Source organism: Chiloscyllium punctatum, chromosome 18 (genome assembly GCF_047496795.1).
Source record: "Chiloscyllium punctatum isolate Juve2018m chromosome 18, sChiPun1.3, whole genome shotgun sequence".
Classification (NCBI taxonomy): Eukaryota; Metazoa; Chordata; class Chondrichthyes; order Orectolobiformes; family Hemiscylliidae; genus Chiloscyllium; species Chiloscyllium punctatum.
This window is the reverse complement of record NC_092756.1, coordinates 100,163,426-100,178,346: the sequence shown is the minus strand read 5'-3', so window position 1 is coordinate 100,178,346 and position 14,921 is coordinate 100,163,426. Positions and strand designations below refer to the sequence as shown.

At 40.8% G+C, this 14,921-nt stretch overlaps 1 protein-coding gene across 10 annotated transcripts in view; it reads left to right on the top strand.

The window, feature by feature from the left end:
* Positions 1 to 14,889, top strand: part of LOC140489423 (RNA binding protein fox-1 homolog 2-like) — a 370,713-nt gene extending 355,824 nt beyond the window's left edge. For 9 of the 10 annotated variants that reach the window (XR_011963127.1, XM_072588967.1, XM_072588965.1 and 6 more), the window contains 2 exons: positions 5,026 to 5,098; positions 11,637 to 14,889. Coding sequence is in view for 8 of the 10 variants with exons in the window: in XM_072588967.1 (XP_072445068.1) it covers positions 5,026 to 5,098; positions 11,637 to 11,681 (118 nt within the window). In the remaining 2 variants the exon portion in view is untranslated. Of the gene's footprint in view, positions 1 to 5,025; positions 5,105 to 11,636 lie in introns of those variants that run through there. The other variant, XR_011963128.1, reaches the window with a different exon arrangement.
* The last annotated feature ends 32 nt before the right edge of the window (positions 14,890 to 14,921 follow it).

Genomic DNA, 14,921 nt, shown 5'->3' with positions numbered 1-14,921 from the left:
TCAAGTAGCCATTATTCATGTACAAAATATTCATGTCTTTACTTGAAAGTGACCTGCAATGGGGCCTATCTAATAAAGAGTGGTTGGAACGTTAGAAAGGGAAGTGGCAAAATGATGCATCTTTGAGAGTGCCATCTTGAAATAGGTGTGGTGACCTCAACTGCCTGCCAGTGAGACAGAAGGAATCATCTATTTTAAAGTTGTGTTTAATATTTTTGCCTCCATTCCCCAAGGATCAGTCCTTGCTCCTCTCTCAATGACATCATCTCAAATTTTAGTTTTTACATCATCCAACTCTACCTCCCCACCAGTCTCTCTGTTTCTCTACTATTGCTATCAGACAGCTTATCCAACATCTAGAATTGAGTGAGCAGAAATATCCTGCAGTTAAGAATTGATGAGATTGAAGCCATTACTTGTGGATTCCAAATTCCATTCCCATTCCCTGACAACAGTGTGAGGTTCAATGAGTCTGTTCACAATTTTTTTTAATTTCAAAAATATACTTTATTCATAAAATTATTTGGACCTCTATACAATTGGTCATGCCATTCTTGTGCACACATTACATTGCTTTACATACAGACATCAAAATTTATTTTTCATATATACAAGTCTGTACATTTACTATCCAGCTCTTCTGCTGAAGCGTCAGCGGAGCCCAAATGACTGGGTGGCCCCCCCCCCCCCCTCCCCTGTTCTTCTTAGGCAGGCAGATGTTACACGGTGGTCTTTCCCCACCGCGCCTTGGTGGCAGCTGCCCCAAGCTTCAGCGCATCCCTCAACATGTAGTCCTGGACCTTGGAATGTGCCAGTCTGTTCACAATCTAGGTTCACATTTGACCTTGTGGTGAGCCAGCAACCTCCAATCCAAAGTTTGTGAGAAGATTTGTAGCTCGGGTGCTCGTTGTGTGGTTGTGTTCGCCGAGCTGGGAATCTGTGTTACGGACATTTCACCCCCTGTCTAGGTGACATCCTCAGTGCTTGGGAGCCTCCTGTGAAGCGCTTCTGTGATGTTTCCTCCGGCATTTATAGTGGTTTGTCTCTGCCGCTTCCGGTTGTCAGTTCCAGCTGTCTGCTGTAGTGGCCGGTATATTGGGTCCAGATTGATGTGTTTGTTGATAGAGTCTGTGGATGAGTGCCATGCCCCTAGGAATTCCCTGGCTGTTCTCTGTTTGGCTTGTTCTATAATAGTAGTGTTGTCCCAGTCGAACTCATGTTGCTTGTCATCTACGTGTGTGGCTACTAAGGATAGCTGGTCGTGTCGTTTCGTGGCTAGTTGGTGTTCATGGATACAGATCGTTAGCTGTCTTCCTGTTTGTCCTATGTAGTGTAGCAGAATCGGTAATGCAAAGATTAGAACAAACAGTCTTACCTCAAATTCAACCCAAACTCTGGGTCAGATATGTGGATGACACCTTTGTGATAATTAAAAACACAGAAATAAAGAACACACACCGGATCATCAACGCCACACTCACAGGAATCCGATTCACGAGAGAGGAAGACAAGGACAGCCAACTCCCATTCCTAGATGTGATGGTACAGAGAACACCGAACGGAGAATTCACCACAAAGGTTTACAGGAAAGCCACACACACAGACCAAGTCCTGAACTACGAAAGCAACTATCCCAACACACACAAAAGAAGTTGCATCAAGACACTGTTCAAAAGGGCCACAACATACTGCAGTACACCAGAACTGCAAAAAGAGGAAGAAGAAAACCTATACAATGTATTCTCCAAAAACGGATACTCCCGCAATTTCATCAACAGATGCCTAAGGGAAAGACAACGGAATGAGGACATGCCACGACCCAAAGGACTAGCCACACTACCATACATCAAGAGTATTTCTGAGCTGACAGCCAGACTACTACGACCACTAGGACTCATAACAGCACACAAACCAATAGCCACTCTCAGACAACAACTCACCAGGACAAAGGACCCGATACCCAGCATGAGCAAAACCAATGTAGTGTACAAAATCCCATGCAAGGACTGCAGAAAACACTACATAGGACAAACAGGAAGACAGCTAACGATCCGCATCCATGAACACCAACTAGCCACGAAACGACACGACCAGCTATCCTTAGTATCCACACATACAGATGACAAGCAACATGAGTTCAACTGGGACAACACTACTATTATAGGACAAGCCAAACAGAGAACAGCCAAAGAATTCCTAGAGGCATGGCACTCATCCACAGATTCAATCAATAAGCACATCGACCTGGACCCAATATACCGGCCACTACAGCAGACAGCTGGAACTGACAACCGAAAGCGGCAGATTCAAACCACTATAAATGCCGGAGGAAACATCACAGAAGCGCTTCACAGGAGGCTCCCAAGCACTGAGGATGTCACCTAGACAGGGGACGAAACGTCTGCAACACAAATTCTCAGCTCGGTGAACAGAACCACAACAACCTCCAATCCAGGCTGTCATCATTGGCTCCCAGTAAAGCAACACCTTTTAACTTTTATATGACTCAAAATTTGCATAATTTCAGAGCCACTCAATTTGAAGGGTCTCTTAATTCTGCTTTTTACAAGAAAGCTTTCCGTCTCTTTGTGGCCTATATATTTACGTATAATACTTGCTTCGGTTATGATGCCTTTCAGCATGCCTTTCCTAGAATAAAACAATGGAATCAAGGATTATCAGGGGAGATAGGAACGTGAAATTCTAAACAAACCGATCAGTCATGATTTTACTGAGTAACAGAGGAGGCTCGAGGGACCGAATGTCCACCTTTTGCTCCTAATTATATAAATCACAACACAAGACGTGGCTTACAAAAATGGTGAAAGAATCCTTCTCACATGCCCTGTTGTCATGATCCTCCTGATTTCAATTAAGTAATTTTTTTAAAAATTTAGAATGGAGTCTAATGGTGACCATGAAACCATTGTTGATTGTCAGAAAAAACCCATCTTGTCCACTAATGTCCTTCATGGTAGGAAATCTACCTTCCTTGCCTGGTCTGACCTTCATGTGACTCCAGACCCAAAGCTGTGTGATTGACTCTTAACTGCCATCTGGGGAATTAGGGGTGGGCAATAAATGCTGGTCTAGCCAGGAACATTCTCATCCCTGGATGAATTTTTAAAATGGCGTCAATGGCTTGGCCAACATTTGTTTACCATCCATAATTGCCCTTATGAAGATGGTGGGGAGCTGCCCTCTTACCCTGCTGGGCCATGTGGTGTAGGGACATCCACAGTGCTGTGAGGAAGTGTGTCCCATGAGTTTGACAGCGAGGGAACGGCAATGTATTTCCAGTCAGGATGATGAGTGGTTTGAAGGAGAACTTATAGGTGGTTGTGTGTCCTTGTTTTTCTAGATGGTAGTGGTTGTAGGTTTGGAAGAAACTGTTGAAAATCATTGGTGTACCAAGCAGAGAACCAGCTTTCGTTATTTATTCTCTCAAAACCTTTCATACTTTGAAACCTCAATGAAATATTCCCTTACTCATCTTTGTTCAGGTGGAAAAAGCTGTAATACTTTTGAAAGCATTTATTCATGATGCTCTAATTAATCCTTACTGTATCCTTCCAGTGATTCTAATCCTATGTTGTGGTGCCCAGAAATGCATTCAAAGCACCAGTTGTGGCCTCAACTTGCATATAGGTTTTTCCACATTGAACATGCTACCAAAAGATGTTATCAGGCAGAAGGTTGTTCTTCACTTCCTTGTCTTTGGCACACACCTAGAGTCATCAAGTCATATTACATAGAAACAGGCCCATTGTCTGTATTTGATCTGTAGCCTACAACATGCCCTGGCATTTTAAATATTCATCCAGGCACTACTTAAATGCTGCAGGAGCACCTGCCTCCACCACCTTCTCAGGTAGCACATTCCAACTTTCTACCACTCTTTGGGAAGAAAGATTTTACTTCAGATTCCCTCTAAATCACTTACTGCTCACCTTAAACTTATACCCTCTGGTCTGTCATGGGGAAAGATTTTCACAATCTATCTTATCTATGCCTTTCATAATTTTGTAGACTTTAATCAGATACCCCTTCAGCCCACATAAATGAAACCCCAGATCTTATTTTTGTTTCTGTTGTTTTCTATTTGTAGTGTATAAAGATTTCCATTCATTTAAATAAAATATCTTGAGTGGAAAAGTCATATCAGGCCAATTTGATTTAAGTTAAAGCCATAAGAAAGTTTGCAGACCATTGATAATGAAATGCCCTGCTCTGATTAGGTGTAACTACAAAGTGAACTACATTTTTATCTTGGATTTTTTTTTCCCCCTGTTAGATCCTTTTACTTGCTGCTGCTGGGAAACCAAATAAACTGTAAAAGTATTTTGTTGCCTGCTTATGCTCTCTGAAATCAAGCTAATTCTTTATAACTTATTGGGAAAGCCATTTTTTTTAACACCTGTCTGGTGAATGATGCATTGCATTTTTTACTTTTCCTCCTCAGCATAAAAACCTTCCTATTTCGTCAAGAGAGATTGTACTATTTCATTTGTGACTTTTTGGGTACATTTCAAACGGGTCTTTGTTGAAAGTATCAATTTCAAGTAACTTGCATACCTTTATAAACCACCATTGTTGGGACTTCCTGTCAAGGATGATGTATAGCTTAGCAGGTCACTGCTGGTTGCAGCCATTAATCCAGGGTGAAGGACCATCCTCTCTGATTGTGTTATTACTGACTGATTTTTCAATGGCATATAAGCATTTTGTTCCATGATGAAAGATTACCCATTTAAAGAGGCATGTTAAGTCTTGAAGCCTGCTTATAGCAAGAACCCACACTATCATTCCTGCAGACTCTTGTGGAGGGATTTCTTGCTGATATCTGGCTATTCATTTATGAGATCCATTGTGTAGTATGCACATGACACAGACATTGTCGGAGTTTTAGGATTGAGAGGGTAACATCTGATTGCTGTTGTGCAGCAGTGGATATGGGTATAACTGTGTCTCAAATAATTTTCCTTGTCCCTGAAACTGATGCATATTTTGTTATTTTGCTTGCAGCTATGGGCGTGTTTACACTGCGGATCCCTATCACACACTCGCTCCTGCTCCCACCTATGGAGTTAGCGCTGTGGTGAGTAATCTGTGACCTTTTTTAAAAATTACCTCTTTAATGTAGTTCTAAGGAATCTGTCAGAAGTACCGAGTGCCTCAATGGACTTTAAGCCAAAGAAGGAGGTTTTAAGTTAAGCAATGGTCTAAAGCTTGATCAGGCAGGTGAGTTTTAACAAGAGTAATACAGAGAATGGGAGGAAATTGCAGATTGAGGTCTGGATTGTCAAAAATAAAACTGGGGAGCAGCACAACACGTGGCCAGTACTGGAGGAATGAGAAATCTGGAGGGCTGTAGGATTAAAGAATGTTTGTGCTAATGAAGGCCTAGACACTGTAAGGTTTTAAACATCAAGACAATGTATTGGAGGACTGAAAACCAATGGTAAGTCAAAGAGTCTTTAGATGCTGTATGAGTGAGAAATTGTACTGGTGTACAATAGCCTGCATGAAGTGGAGTGTTGCTTGAGGTAAAATTTAGAGTGTAGAGGATGACGAGAAGGGCACTGGGGGAGTATCAGATCAGAGACCATGATGGCAAGGATGACATTTTCAGCAGCAGATGACAGAAATAGAACGGCGAAGGAAGACATCATGGCAATGCAAGTCTGTAGTTATGTTATGGAGACAACATCGGTCATAATCTCAGATCAGGGTTTGAGAAAGTTTGCAAGCACTCAGATGCAACTCCTGACCATCACCGTGTCAACTGCCTTAAGTTGGTGGCAAATGTGTGGAGTATGTAGTTGGTACTTCAGACTTCACAGTGCTCAGATATTCATTGAGATGGTTTTTAAATGTTGCAGGAGTATCACCACCACACACACTCAGGGAGCACATTCCAACTTTCTACCACTCAGGCTGAAAACACTCTTACAAGACACACGACTGGGGTATGAGGGATTTGTGTTGAATCTGCATTGGCTGTGTGTAATTGAGACATGATAAACCATTCTGCAAAAAATATTGTGCACAGTCTAAATGTCTGAAGTTGCACCAATGTTAAAGCAGTCTAGGAAAAAGAGAGGCAGAATATGGGGATACGGGTACTTGTAGGTTGAAATTTCTTGGGCTGGTGGCTCAGGACTGGAATCACACGTGGGCCATGATAACGTTATCTCTATTGGACTGGGCCGGTGAATATTTAAATGCTTGACCCCTCTTTTGTTTGTACATAACATGGTAACCTAAAGGTAGGTTGTAAAGCAGCTGCTGAGTTGACTTGGTCAGGGAGTTTGCAGGGAATATGAGGCCAAACTGGAAGAAAGGCAGGTCCTTTCCTTAAGGATGTGAGTGAGACATTGCAGGTTTTGCAGCAATCACTATCTAGCCTGCAGTGAGCCAAGTTAGTGAAATCAGTTGCCATGGTGAGGTTTGAGCTGTCCCCCTCTGACTTGGTTGCTTGTACCATATTCACTCAGCACAGTAAAGTGGTAGTGAAAAGTAATCTGGTACAGTACTTGAGATGCTGGTAGCACGCCACTTCAATACTCTGACATGCTGTGCTCCAAGTGGGTGGAATGTCGCTTGCCTTGCCGCACCTTTTCTCCCACTTTACACGTTTCTTTCCCATACAGCTATCCCTGTATAGACCAGGACATTGAGGGTCGTTGAGTACTGTTTAGGAGGGTGTGAGGCACCATACTAGAGTTTGATTCAGCCTCATGATGACCAAGATGTGCATTTTCCTATGGAGAATACGAGATAGCAAATAGGGCAAGAGATCTTGCTGATTTCCCTTTCCCTTTTCCAGGCAAATGGCTTTCAACCAATTGTAACAGCTTCTTTGCCATCTTTTGGCTGAGATCAGCCATCTCCAAACTCACCAGGAATAGAGTCTGGAATCTTGTGACCTACGTAGGTCAGTGCTGTGGTGAATTCTGGAGTTGATTCCTTCAAGGCTGATGAATATTCTGAGATGGTCTCTACGTATCTTATGACTGAAGGACACAAAGCTATCAAGCTGCTCTCATTTCACAGATTGTGTATATCAGAGATACGCAAACTTGGAGAATTCAGAGTGAAATTAAAGTTTTGAAAACTTTACATTGACTAGGCTGAGCAAATTATTGTTGCTGTTTGCCTAATAAAAGCAGTCATCTCTCTGCTGTTGGTGGAATTCTCTGGCAAGCAGGAAGTTGATAAACAGTCAGTATATGAAATTGTTCATATTTAATGTGACTGCTGCCAGAACTCCATCCATCCTCCTTAATTGAATCTGTCTGCAGACACACACCCTGCTAGTGTTATCAGGCAAGCTGAGAAATGTTTTAATTTCACCATATCTGTGTGGCTGATGTCCACTCGTGCCTATCTGATCAGCAAATCTGAAACATACGAACAAGCGCTAAGTTCAATTAATGTGATTGATTAGTTTCTGATGGGTTAATACATCACTCCAAGATTCAATTGGATCTCCATGCTCCTGATTGATGAGGTGGCCTAGAACAAAGTGTTTATTTCTGCTTCTCTATAAATAAACAGGACAGATCTGAAAACTTTATACTAGCCTGCCATCAGTTCTTTGATTCCTCTCTTAAACTTCATTTAACATCTCTTGTTTGCGAGCAAGCTGACATAACAGTCAACAGGCTGATGATACGCACAATGTACATTTCAAACATCACAGCTCAGGCTGAGAAATGTGAGGTTCCTACCTGTACTTCCACCCTCCTATGGGTTTTATTGCTGTGTGCCCATATAGAGGCAAGGGGCTTCCTGAATGTATTGACCTGAGACAAAAGCATCAGGGACAAAGGAGCAAGAGACTGTTGCCTTTTGGGGAATGACTCATCCCTTTGATCAGAAAGTTCTTTAACACAGCAATACCTGAGACAGGAAATGCAGGTCGCTTTTTAAACTGCTTTACTGCAGTAGTCATTGCAGATTTAACTGGCAATCACTGCTGTATCCACCCCAGTTGATTGTTGGTGTTTCTGTGAATAAGCAGTCATCAGATCTTTTTTGATATAAACAAATAAAGGTTTCTCTCCCTTCCTTTCCTGAAGGTGCTGGTTCCACAGGCACCTGTTCCGTTTAATGGCCAATGAGACGTAACCCGAGACAATGAATGTTACCGGGCTATTTAAACATGGAAGTTACACAGTAACTGTTGTCCAGTATGCACACTTCCTAAACTGACCATTGGTTCATGTGGAGTGGGATCATTGTTCCATTCCACAGGTCCAGTGCATGAGGGCAGCTGTTAAAATCTTCCAAGTACACCATCTTATTAGTTCCTAACCAACAGCCTCCTCATATTCCAACAAAGCCACATTTGCAGTTGGCTGTTACCTTCTCATCTGTTTCCAAACCTCTTGCCAATCCCACACACCAACCAGATAAAGAGCCATTAGAACCATCTTTACTGGTAAAGGTCTTGCAACTTTTAGCAGTGAGCATTTAGACTGCCTGTATTTTGTGTTCCGTTTATATGATACTCAGGGCTCATAAACCTACTGTAGTATCAATAGGAGTTAAAATAATCTCTAGCACAGACAAAATTGAGAAGAATTCACATTTTGTTTGGAATTGTCTAAAATCTCTCTCTGATCTGGCTCGATGGGTAGGATCAGCAACAAGTTTATGAACTGCTTTCTAAATGAAGCAGTGAAAGGGAAGATTAACTGGTGTGCTGCATCTGTTAGCTCAAGGGACAAAAGGCTTCATGTTTCCAATTCTGTTGTCACAACTGTTTACATTGCAACTCATCATTTTTTAAGATAATAAAATGTTACCTGAAGTTCAGAGCTAAAGTATAAAATTCTGAATTTAGACCAATAAAGATGTGAGATTTATCCAAATCCTCTATTGGGACCCAAAATGATCAGAATTGGAAGAGGTCCTAAAAAAAATAAATCAAATAAAATCTATAAGTTTGAAAAAACTTCAAAAAGGTGAAAACAATCATAGTTGGAAGTAATCGATTTAAGAAATGGGAGTGAAGGTTGAAGTGGTTCCTGATATTGTACAGCTGGCGGAGTGATAGGAACAGGGCATCAGTGTTGTTTTTCTTTCATGGGGTGAGGGTGGTGTTGACAAGAATGGCAGTTTTTGCCCTTGAGCTGAGTCAATAGGTAACTTCAGAGAACATTGAGGCAACCACGTTGCTGTAAGTTCAGAGTACCATCTCGGCTGACTGGGTAAGGATGGTAGATTTTCTTCTCCAAAGGCCATTGCTGCACTAAATTGTTTTTAGATAACTCATCATAGTTTTCATATCCACCATCAAGAAAACTAGCTTTATAATGTGGATTTCTGAATAGGTTTAGTGAAGGCACAGAAATGTGCCAAATAGATTTCAATGTTGGCAAATAAGAGATAATTCACTTTGGATCTGAAAGTGATAAAGCTAGCATACTTTCTCAATGCTGCAAGGCTTCTAACCGATTTCATGCAGCTTGGGAGGTTGGGATAAACAAATCATTAAAATATCAGGACAGGTAAAATAATAAAAAGGTTAATGGAATGTTGCTCTTTTATATGCAGGGCATGTGGAATTCTTAAGAGGGTTGTTGAGGCTGTGCCATTAAGCATATTCAGGGCTGAAATAGATAGATGGGTTTCAAATCAGTAAGAGAATCAAAGGTTATAGGGAAAAGGCAGGAATGTGGGATTGAGGATTTGATGGGACGACTGTTTACTCTCCTACTTCTGCTCATGCTTCAAAACCTTTTTCCCACTGTGACCCCATTTTGAAGTGTTAAATTGTTGTGACTCCTCAGTGAGAATGGGAACTGAGAGTAAGTGGGGGACAAGCCTTTGAGCACAGCTGGATTTCAGAGCAAGGGCATGGCTTTTCTAACTCAGTCAGAGCTTGCTACATTAGAGCTGATGGTCCCACATTCCTGACCCCCACTTCAGAAAGCCCTGATGTCCGGTACAAGGAAATAAATAGGAGTCATACTTCAGCTGGGCAAAGACCTTGTTAGACCACACCAGTACTAATATGAGTTGTTTGGAAGGATATATTGGCCGCTGAAAATGTGTTGCTGGAAAGGCGCAGCAGGTCAGGCAGCATCCAAGGAGCTGGAGAATCGACGTTTCGGGCATGAACCCTTCTTCAGGAATCGGGCATGAACCCTTCCTGAAGAAGGGATTATGCCCAAAACATCGATTCTCTTGTTCCTTGGATGCTGCCTGACCTGCTGCGCTTTTCCAGCAACACATTTTCAGCTCTGATCTCCAGCATCTGCAGTCCTCACTTTCTCCTAGAGGATATATTTGCCACCAGGCAAGTTGATCATAACCTGATCAGCATCCTGTTCCTCCTTCCATCTTTATATATATTTTTCAGCAAAACCATTTGGATTGAGTGTAAAAAGCAGAAATGTAAGACTCTTTTTGATTGAGAGTCAAATTTGGGATATTTGGAGGTAAGCAGTTAACAATTAAATCATGGCATAGTAGTTCTGCAGCTGTCTGTTTGCACGATGCTATTCAAATATTAATGAGAGGAAGCTCAAGGATATTGAGTTTGAGGAGCTAGAAATTGTAATGAAGCTGCATTAACTGCAAACAGCTGGAACTCTGTTTACTTGAGGTTGATTCTCTGCTGTTTAGCTCCATGGTACTGGTGAACTTTGAAACTTATTTAAATCTCCACCTATGATTCCATCACAGTGCGATGCATTTTTCACAAAATGAAATAGTAATATTTTGTTTCAGGCTTTTTGCTGAAGATTTGTATGTTCATAGCCAAAGGCAATTTTCTTAAGCAGACTGAATCACCCTAGAACAAGAACTGTGCCTTTGTACATAATGCACACATGGTGACTTGTGTTGAATATCCTGACCACATTCTGCTGTCCATCCTGGAGACAATAATATGATGCTAATATATTACGTATTGCCTAAAATTTGTAAGATATATTTGCAGCTTATTTGAAGGCAAGTGTCAACTGAAAGAGTGGCTTAGTCAATTTGCGCTGTGCTGAAAAATGTGAAATAAAGATAAGCCCTTGTAAGCAGCTGCTTAAGCATCTAAATATCATTTTTTGGAGGCCTCCCACAATCATTGTAGATCAACAGTGTCAGTCTCACTTCACGCTCCTGCCAGAACTAAAAAGCATTTCAGAACTCACCTTTAATTCCATTACCCCTGAGATCTGAGGTGTATTTATACATTGCAGAAGAAGTAATTATTTGGAATACTCATATGTCACTTATTTTGGTCCTAAGTCCTCATGGTATCATGACCATGTACAACTCACTTTTTGCCAAAGTTGAAGTAGCTTAAGCAGCTTTTATCTTCTGACCTTTATCTTTTAGGTTGATTGTTCTTAACTTTTTTTAATACAGTAACTCCTCCAGTTAGCCAGCGTTGTAGAAAATCGTTCTATGTTTGTGCTCCATTAGTTAATTATTTTTGAAATATTTAAAAGAACTAGAAATCAGTCTTGTTATCCATGGGCTGGGCAGCTTAGGATTTGAGAGGATTTCTGCCTTGGCACCTCTCTCGCACATCTGTCTCGGGTTCACCATAGTACTATCAGAAGAAAAAGAAAAAATGTATCGGCCTGTACTTTGCTTGCTTACTTGTTTTTTCCTTCCTTCCTCAGGCTAGTTTATACCGAGGTGGATACAGCCGTTTTGCTCCCTACTGAAAGTGATGTGAACTCCTGCAATGGGAACAGTCCCTTCCCAAGGCCTGGGTGTTGCAATATTACAAGTAGTGGAACTTTATAGCAACTCAACATGAAAAAAAATACACGAGAAAGCGAGGAAATCATTACACAAGAGAGAGAGACCTAATTTTTTATACCTCATTATGTTCTTCTAAACATGTATTTTTTTTCCTTATGTTTCTGCCTTCATTTTTTTTTGTTCCAAAGATTGTGCAAACAGTTTTTAACTGTGGTATAAAAGTGCATTTCTTTGTGTGTGTAGTGACATTTATGAAATCAGCTTCATCCGACAAAAGAGAATCAGAAGAAACTAAAAATATTAGTCACAAAACAAAGTCAGTGAAAGCCAACAGTGAAATTAGGTGCCGATTGGAAGCTGGTCCCAGGTACTGCATTGTGTAGAACAGCAGCAACAAAGGATTGTAGTTACTGAGATTCCCAGAGCCCTGGGTTGATGTGGAATTTCACTACTGAAGATGGGTCAGTGTAGAATGAGGGAGGGAAAGGGAAAGGGATAGGGATGGAAATGACCCATGTACAAGTTGATGGAACCAGTTTGTGCTGCATTTTGTTCTCAGAGGGAGAACAGCAGCTTCCAACAGTTTACCATTTCCAGATTTGGTCAGCCAGCTAAACGGTGTCTATTTGCACCTGTCTAAACAACAGCAAGAGCCAAAAAAAAACTACAATCAAACTCAGTGAATGCATCTTTATCTTGTTTTTTTTTAAATAAGCTCCAGAAGCTGGCCACCCCAATAATGTACATTTATCTGAGTACATTTGTTTTTAAAATTATTGATTTAAATTCATGAGGATCCCAGGAGATTTACCTAGCACATCCAAATGCAGGTAGTAACCATCCTGGTGCAAATGGGATTGCTATTGTACTTAAGCTTCAGTTAGCACAGTAAGAGATACAGTCCAAAGGTGTTGGCACCTTGCATGTTTTAATTGCATCAGTCCAGCATTAGCATACATATATATCCAATTTGTTTGTATCCCTATGTTTTTTAATGTAGCCTAGGATGTGCTCTGATTGACACCCTTGCATTCAGCAGACTTGCAATTTGAAAACTGGTGACTTTTTAATTCAACCATTTTATTGCCCTTAACCATTAGTGCAGATTTAGGTTGCTTTTTATTTGCAGCCTTAATTTCACTTACCTTGGCAGGTAACAACATCAGCAATGGAGATGCTGCACAGAAAATGGTTGCCTGGCAATAGAGAAAGATGGGCCTAGCCCTGATAAAAGGAAAAAGGGTGCGTACTGAAGGAAATGAGAAATGGAGTGGTTGTTTAGTCAAAAAATTGTATTCAAAAAATGATTTAGGAGGACAGTCACCCAGTTTTACCTTGTAAGAAAGCAAGAATTTCACACTCTTTTGGCAAACATTTTAGAGGCATTCATGATGCCATTTCAGATGTTGATTTGTGTTTTTTTAAGTTCAAGTTGAGCTGGTATGTGAGTTAAAATCATTTGTTGAGGCTGTAGCTAATAGCTTATTGTGCGGGCTCAGGACTGGCCCAGACCTTTCTATTCTGCACCAGTGTTCCTGGGGCACTGGTTTATGTTTTCGAACCCCGTTTATATCCTGCACTGGGAGACGTGGATTGAAAGAGAAGTGCACTTTCATGTTTAGGACAAGTGCAGTTGCTGCCAGGGCTTCTGATCATGCAGTATCCAGTAAAAGGTGATGTGTACTGCACCGGCTTAGTAAGCTGTTTTAAAAAAAAGGGACACTAGTCATAGACACCACACTGCCGCCCTTAAATTATGATGTTGTTTTGCAAGCCAAAGCGTGGTTTGTCGCTGTATGACAATTATGTTTTTTGTATATAAAATATTTTAGTTGTCATTGTAATGGGGAAACATTCACAGAAACGTCTCATCACAAAGGAAGGAATTTAAAATGGAAACTTGGTGTAGCACTTGATGGCATCTCTTGGTAGTGCTCCTGTTAGTATAGTCTCGCATGTAAAATGTTATTATAGAGGAAGGAAAACATAGCCACAGGCAGCTTGTATTAGTGTGAGGTGTTGTTTGGTGTCACACCAGGTTTGATAATCACTTTCATTCCTATGACTACAAATCACATTCTTTTACATAGATTCACTTTTATATTATACCAGCAGAGGTTTTAGTAATTTAGCACTACAGCTGCACTCAACTTCTCAACTGCCAAATAATCTATTGGTCATGTTCTTGCAGCAATTATTCTCTTTACTTGATTTTTATTTTTGCTTTTTAAGAGTCTCATAACAGCTGTAGAATAGGCAGAATCTTTGGAGGGAACAATTTCAGGTTAGAACTTTTTTTGGATAAAATTTGTCTTGCTTCAGTCAGCAGCTCACTGTGTGGGTAAATGTCCAACAACGCTGTCCGTCAGGTCAGCTTCTATGGGACTGACGAATTTATTTTGTTTGATTTGTGTTTGTGTGAGAGTGTGTGGTGTTCATTCGGACAGTACCCATGTGCAGCTTGTGGCTGTATCCCGACTGGAATAGGAAACTCACTCTTGGGTATTAGTGACTAGGCGACATTACCACAATGGCACTGCTGATCTTTGTATCATTTGAATTTCCAGCCTTTGAAACACCATTTATTTCTTTCCATTTAATTGTAAAGCAGCTCCTCTACACAATCACTTTCCCAGCCTCCCTGTACTTCCTCCAAATAAAAACAAGAGAAATTGTCAACTTCCATTACACAGATTTTTGTTTACGATCAGTCAGGGAGAGGATTTGACCGCCCAAGCTTGTAGAGGAAAGGAGCAATAAGATGGGAGAGTTGGAATTTATTCTGTGGTGCAAAGCTTTGGAAAGGGAATAAAATAGGAGAAAACACTAAAAAGCATTGAAAAAATGTGCACAGGTGGTATTGAATCCTCCTAGAGAACTAGCATCAACACTGTCCTGACCCTGATCCACTTTGTTTTGTGAACGTTTCCCTGGAAGGTATGATATATCGTATAGTAGCTTCATCACCAAGCAGTATTCATTGGGTTATAATTAGATATAATCATGAATGTTAAGTAGATAGGACATGGACTATTATTCCTTTTGTATTACTTCCCACGTATAAATTATTGATCTTGTTGCTGGCTTTTATAAACTCGAAGGAAGGGGAATCCCTTCCTAACGGTAATAAAGCACTGTTTCTAAAATAAAACAAAAATGGTGAGAACACATTTGGACTCCATTATGTTTGTGCTGACTGG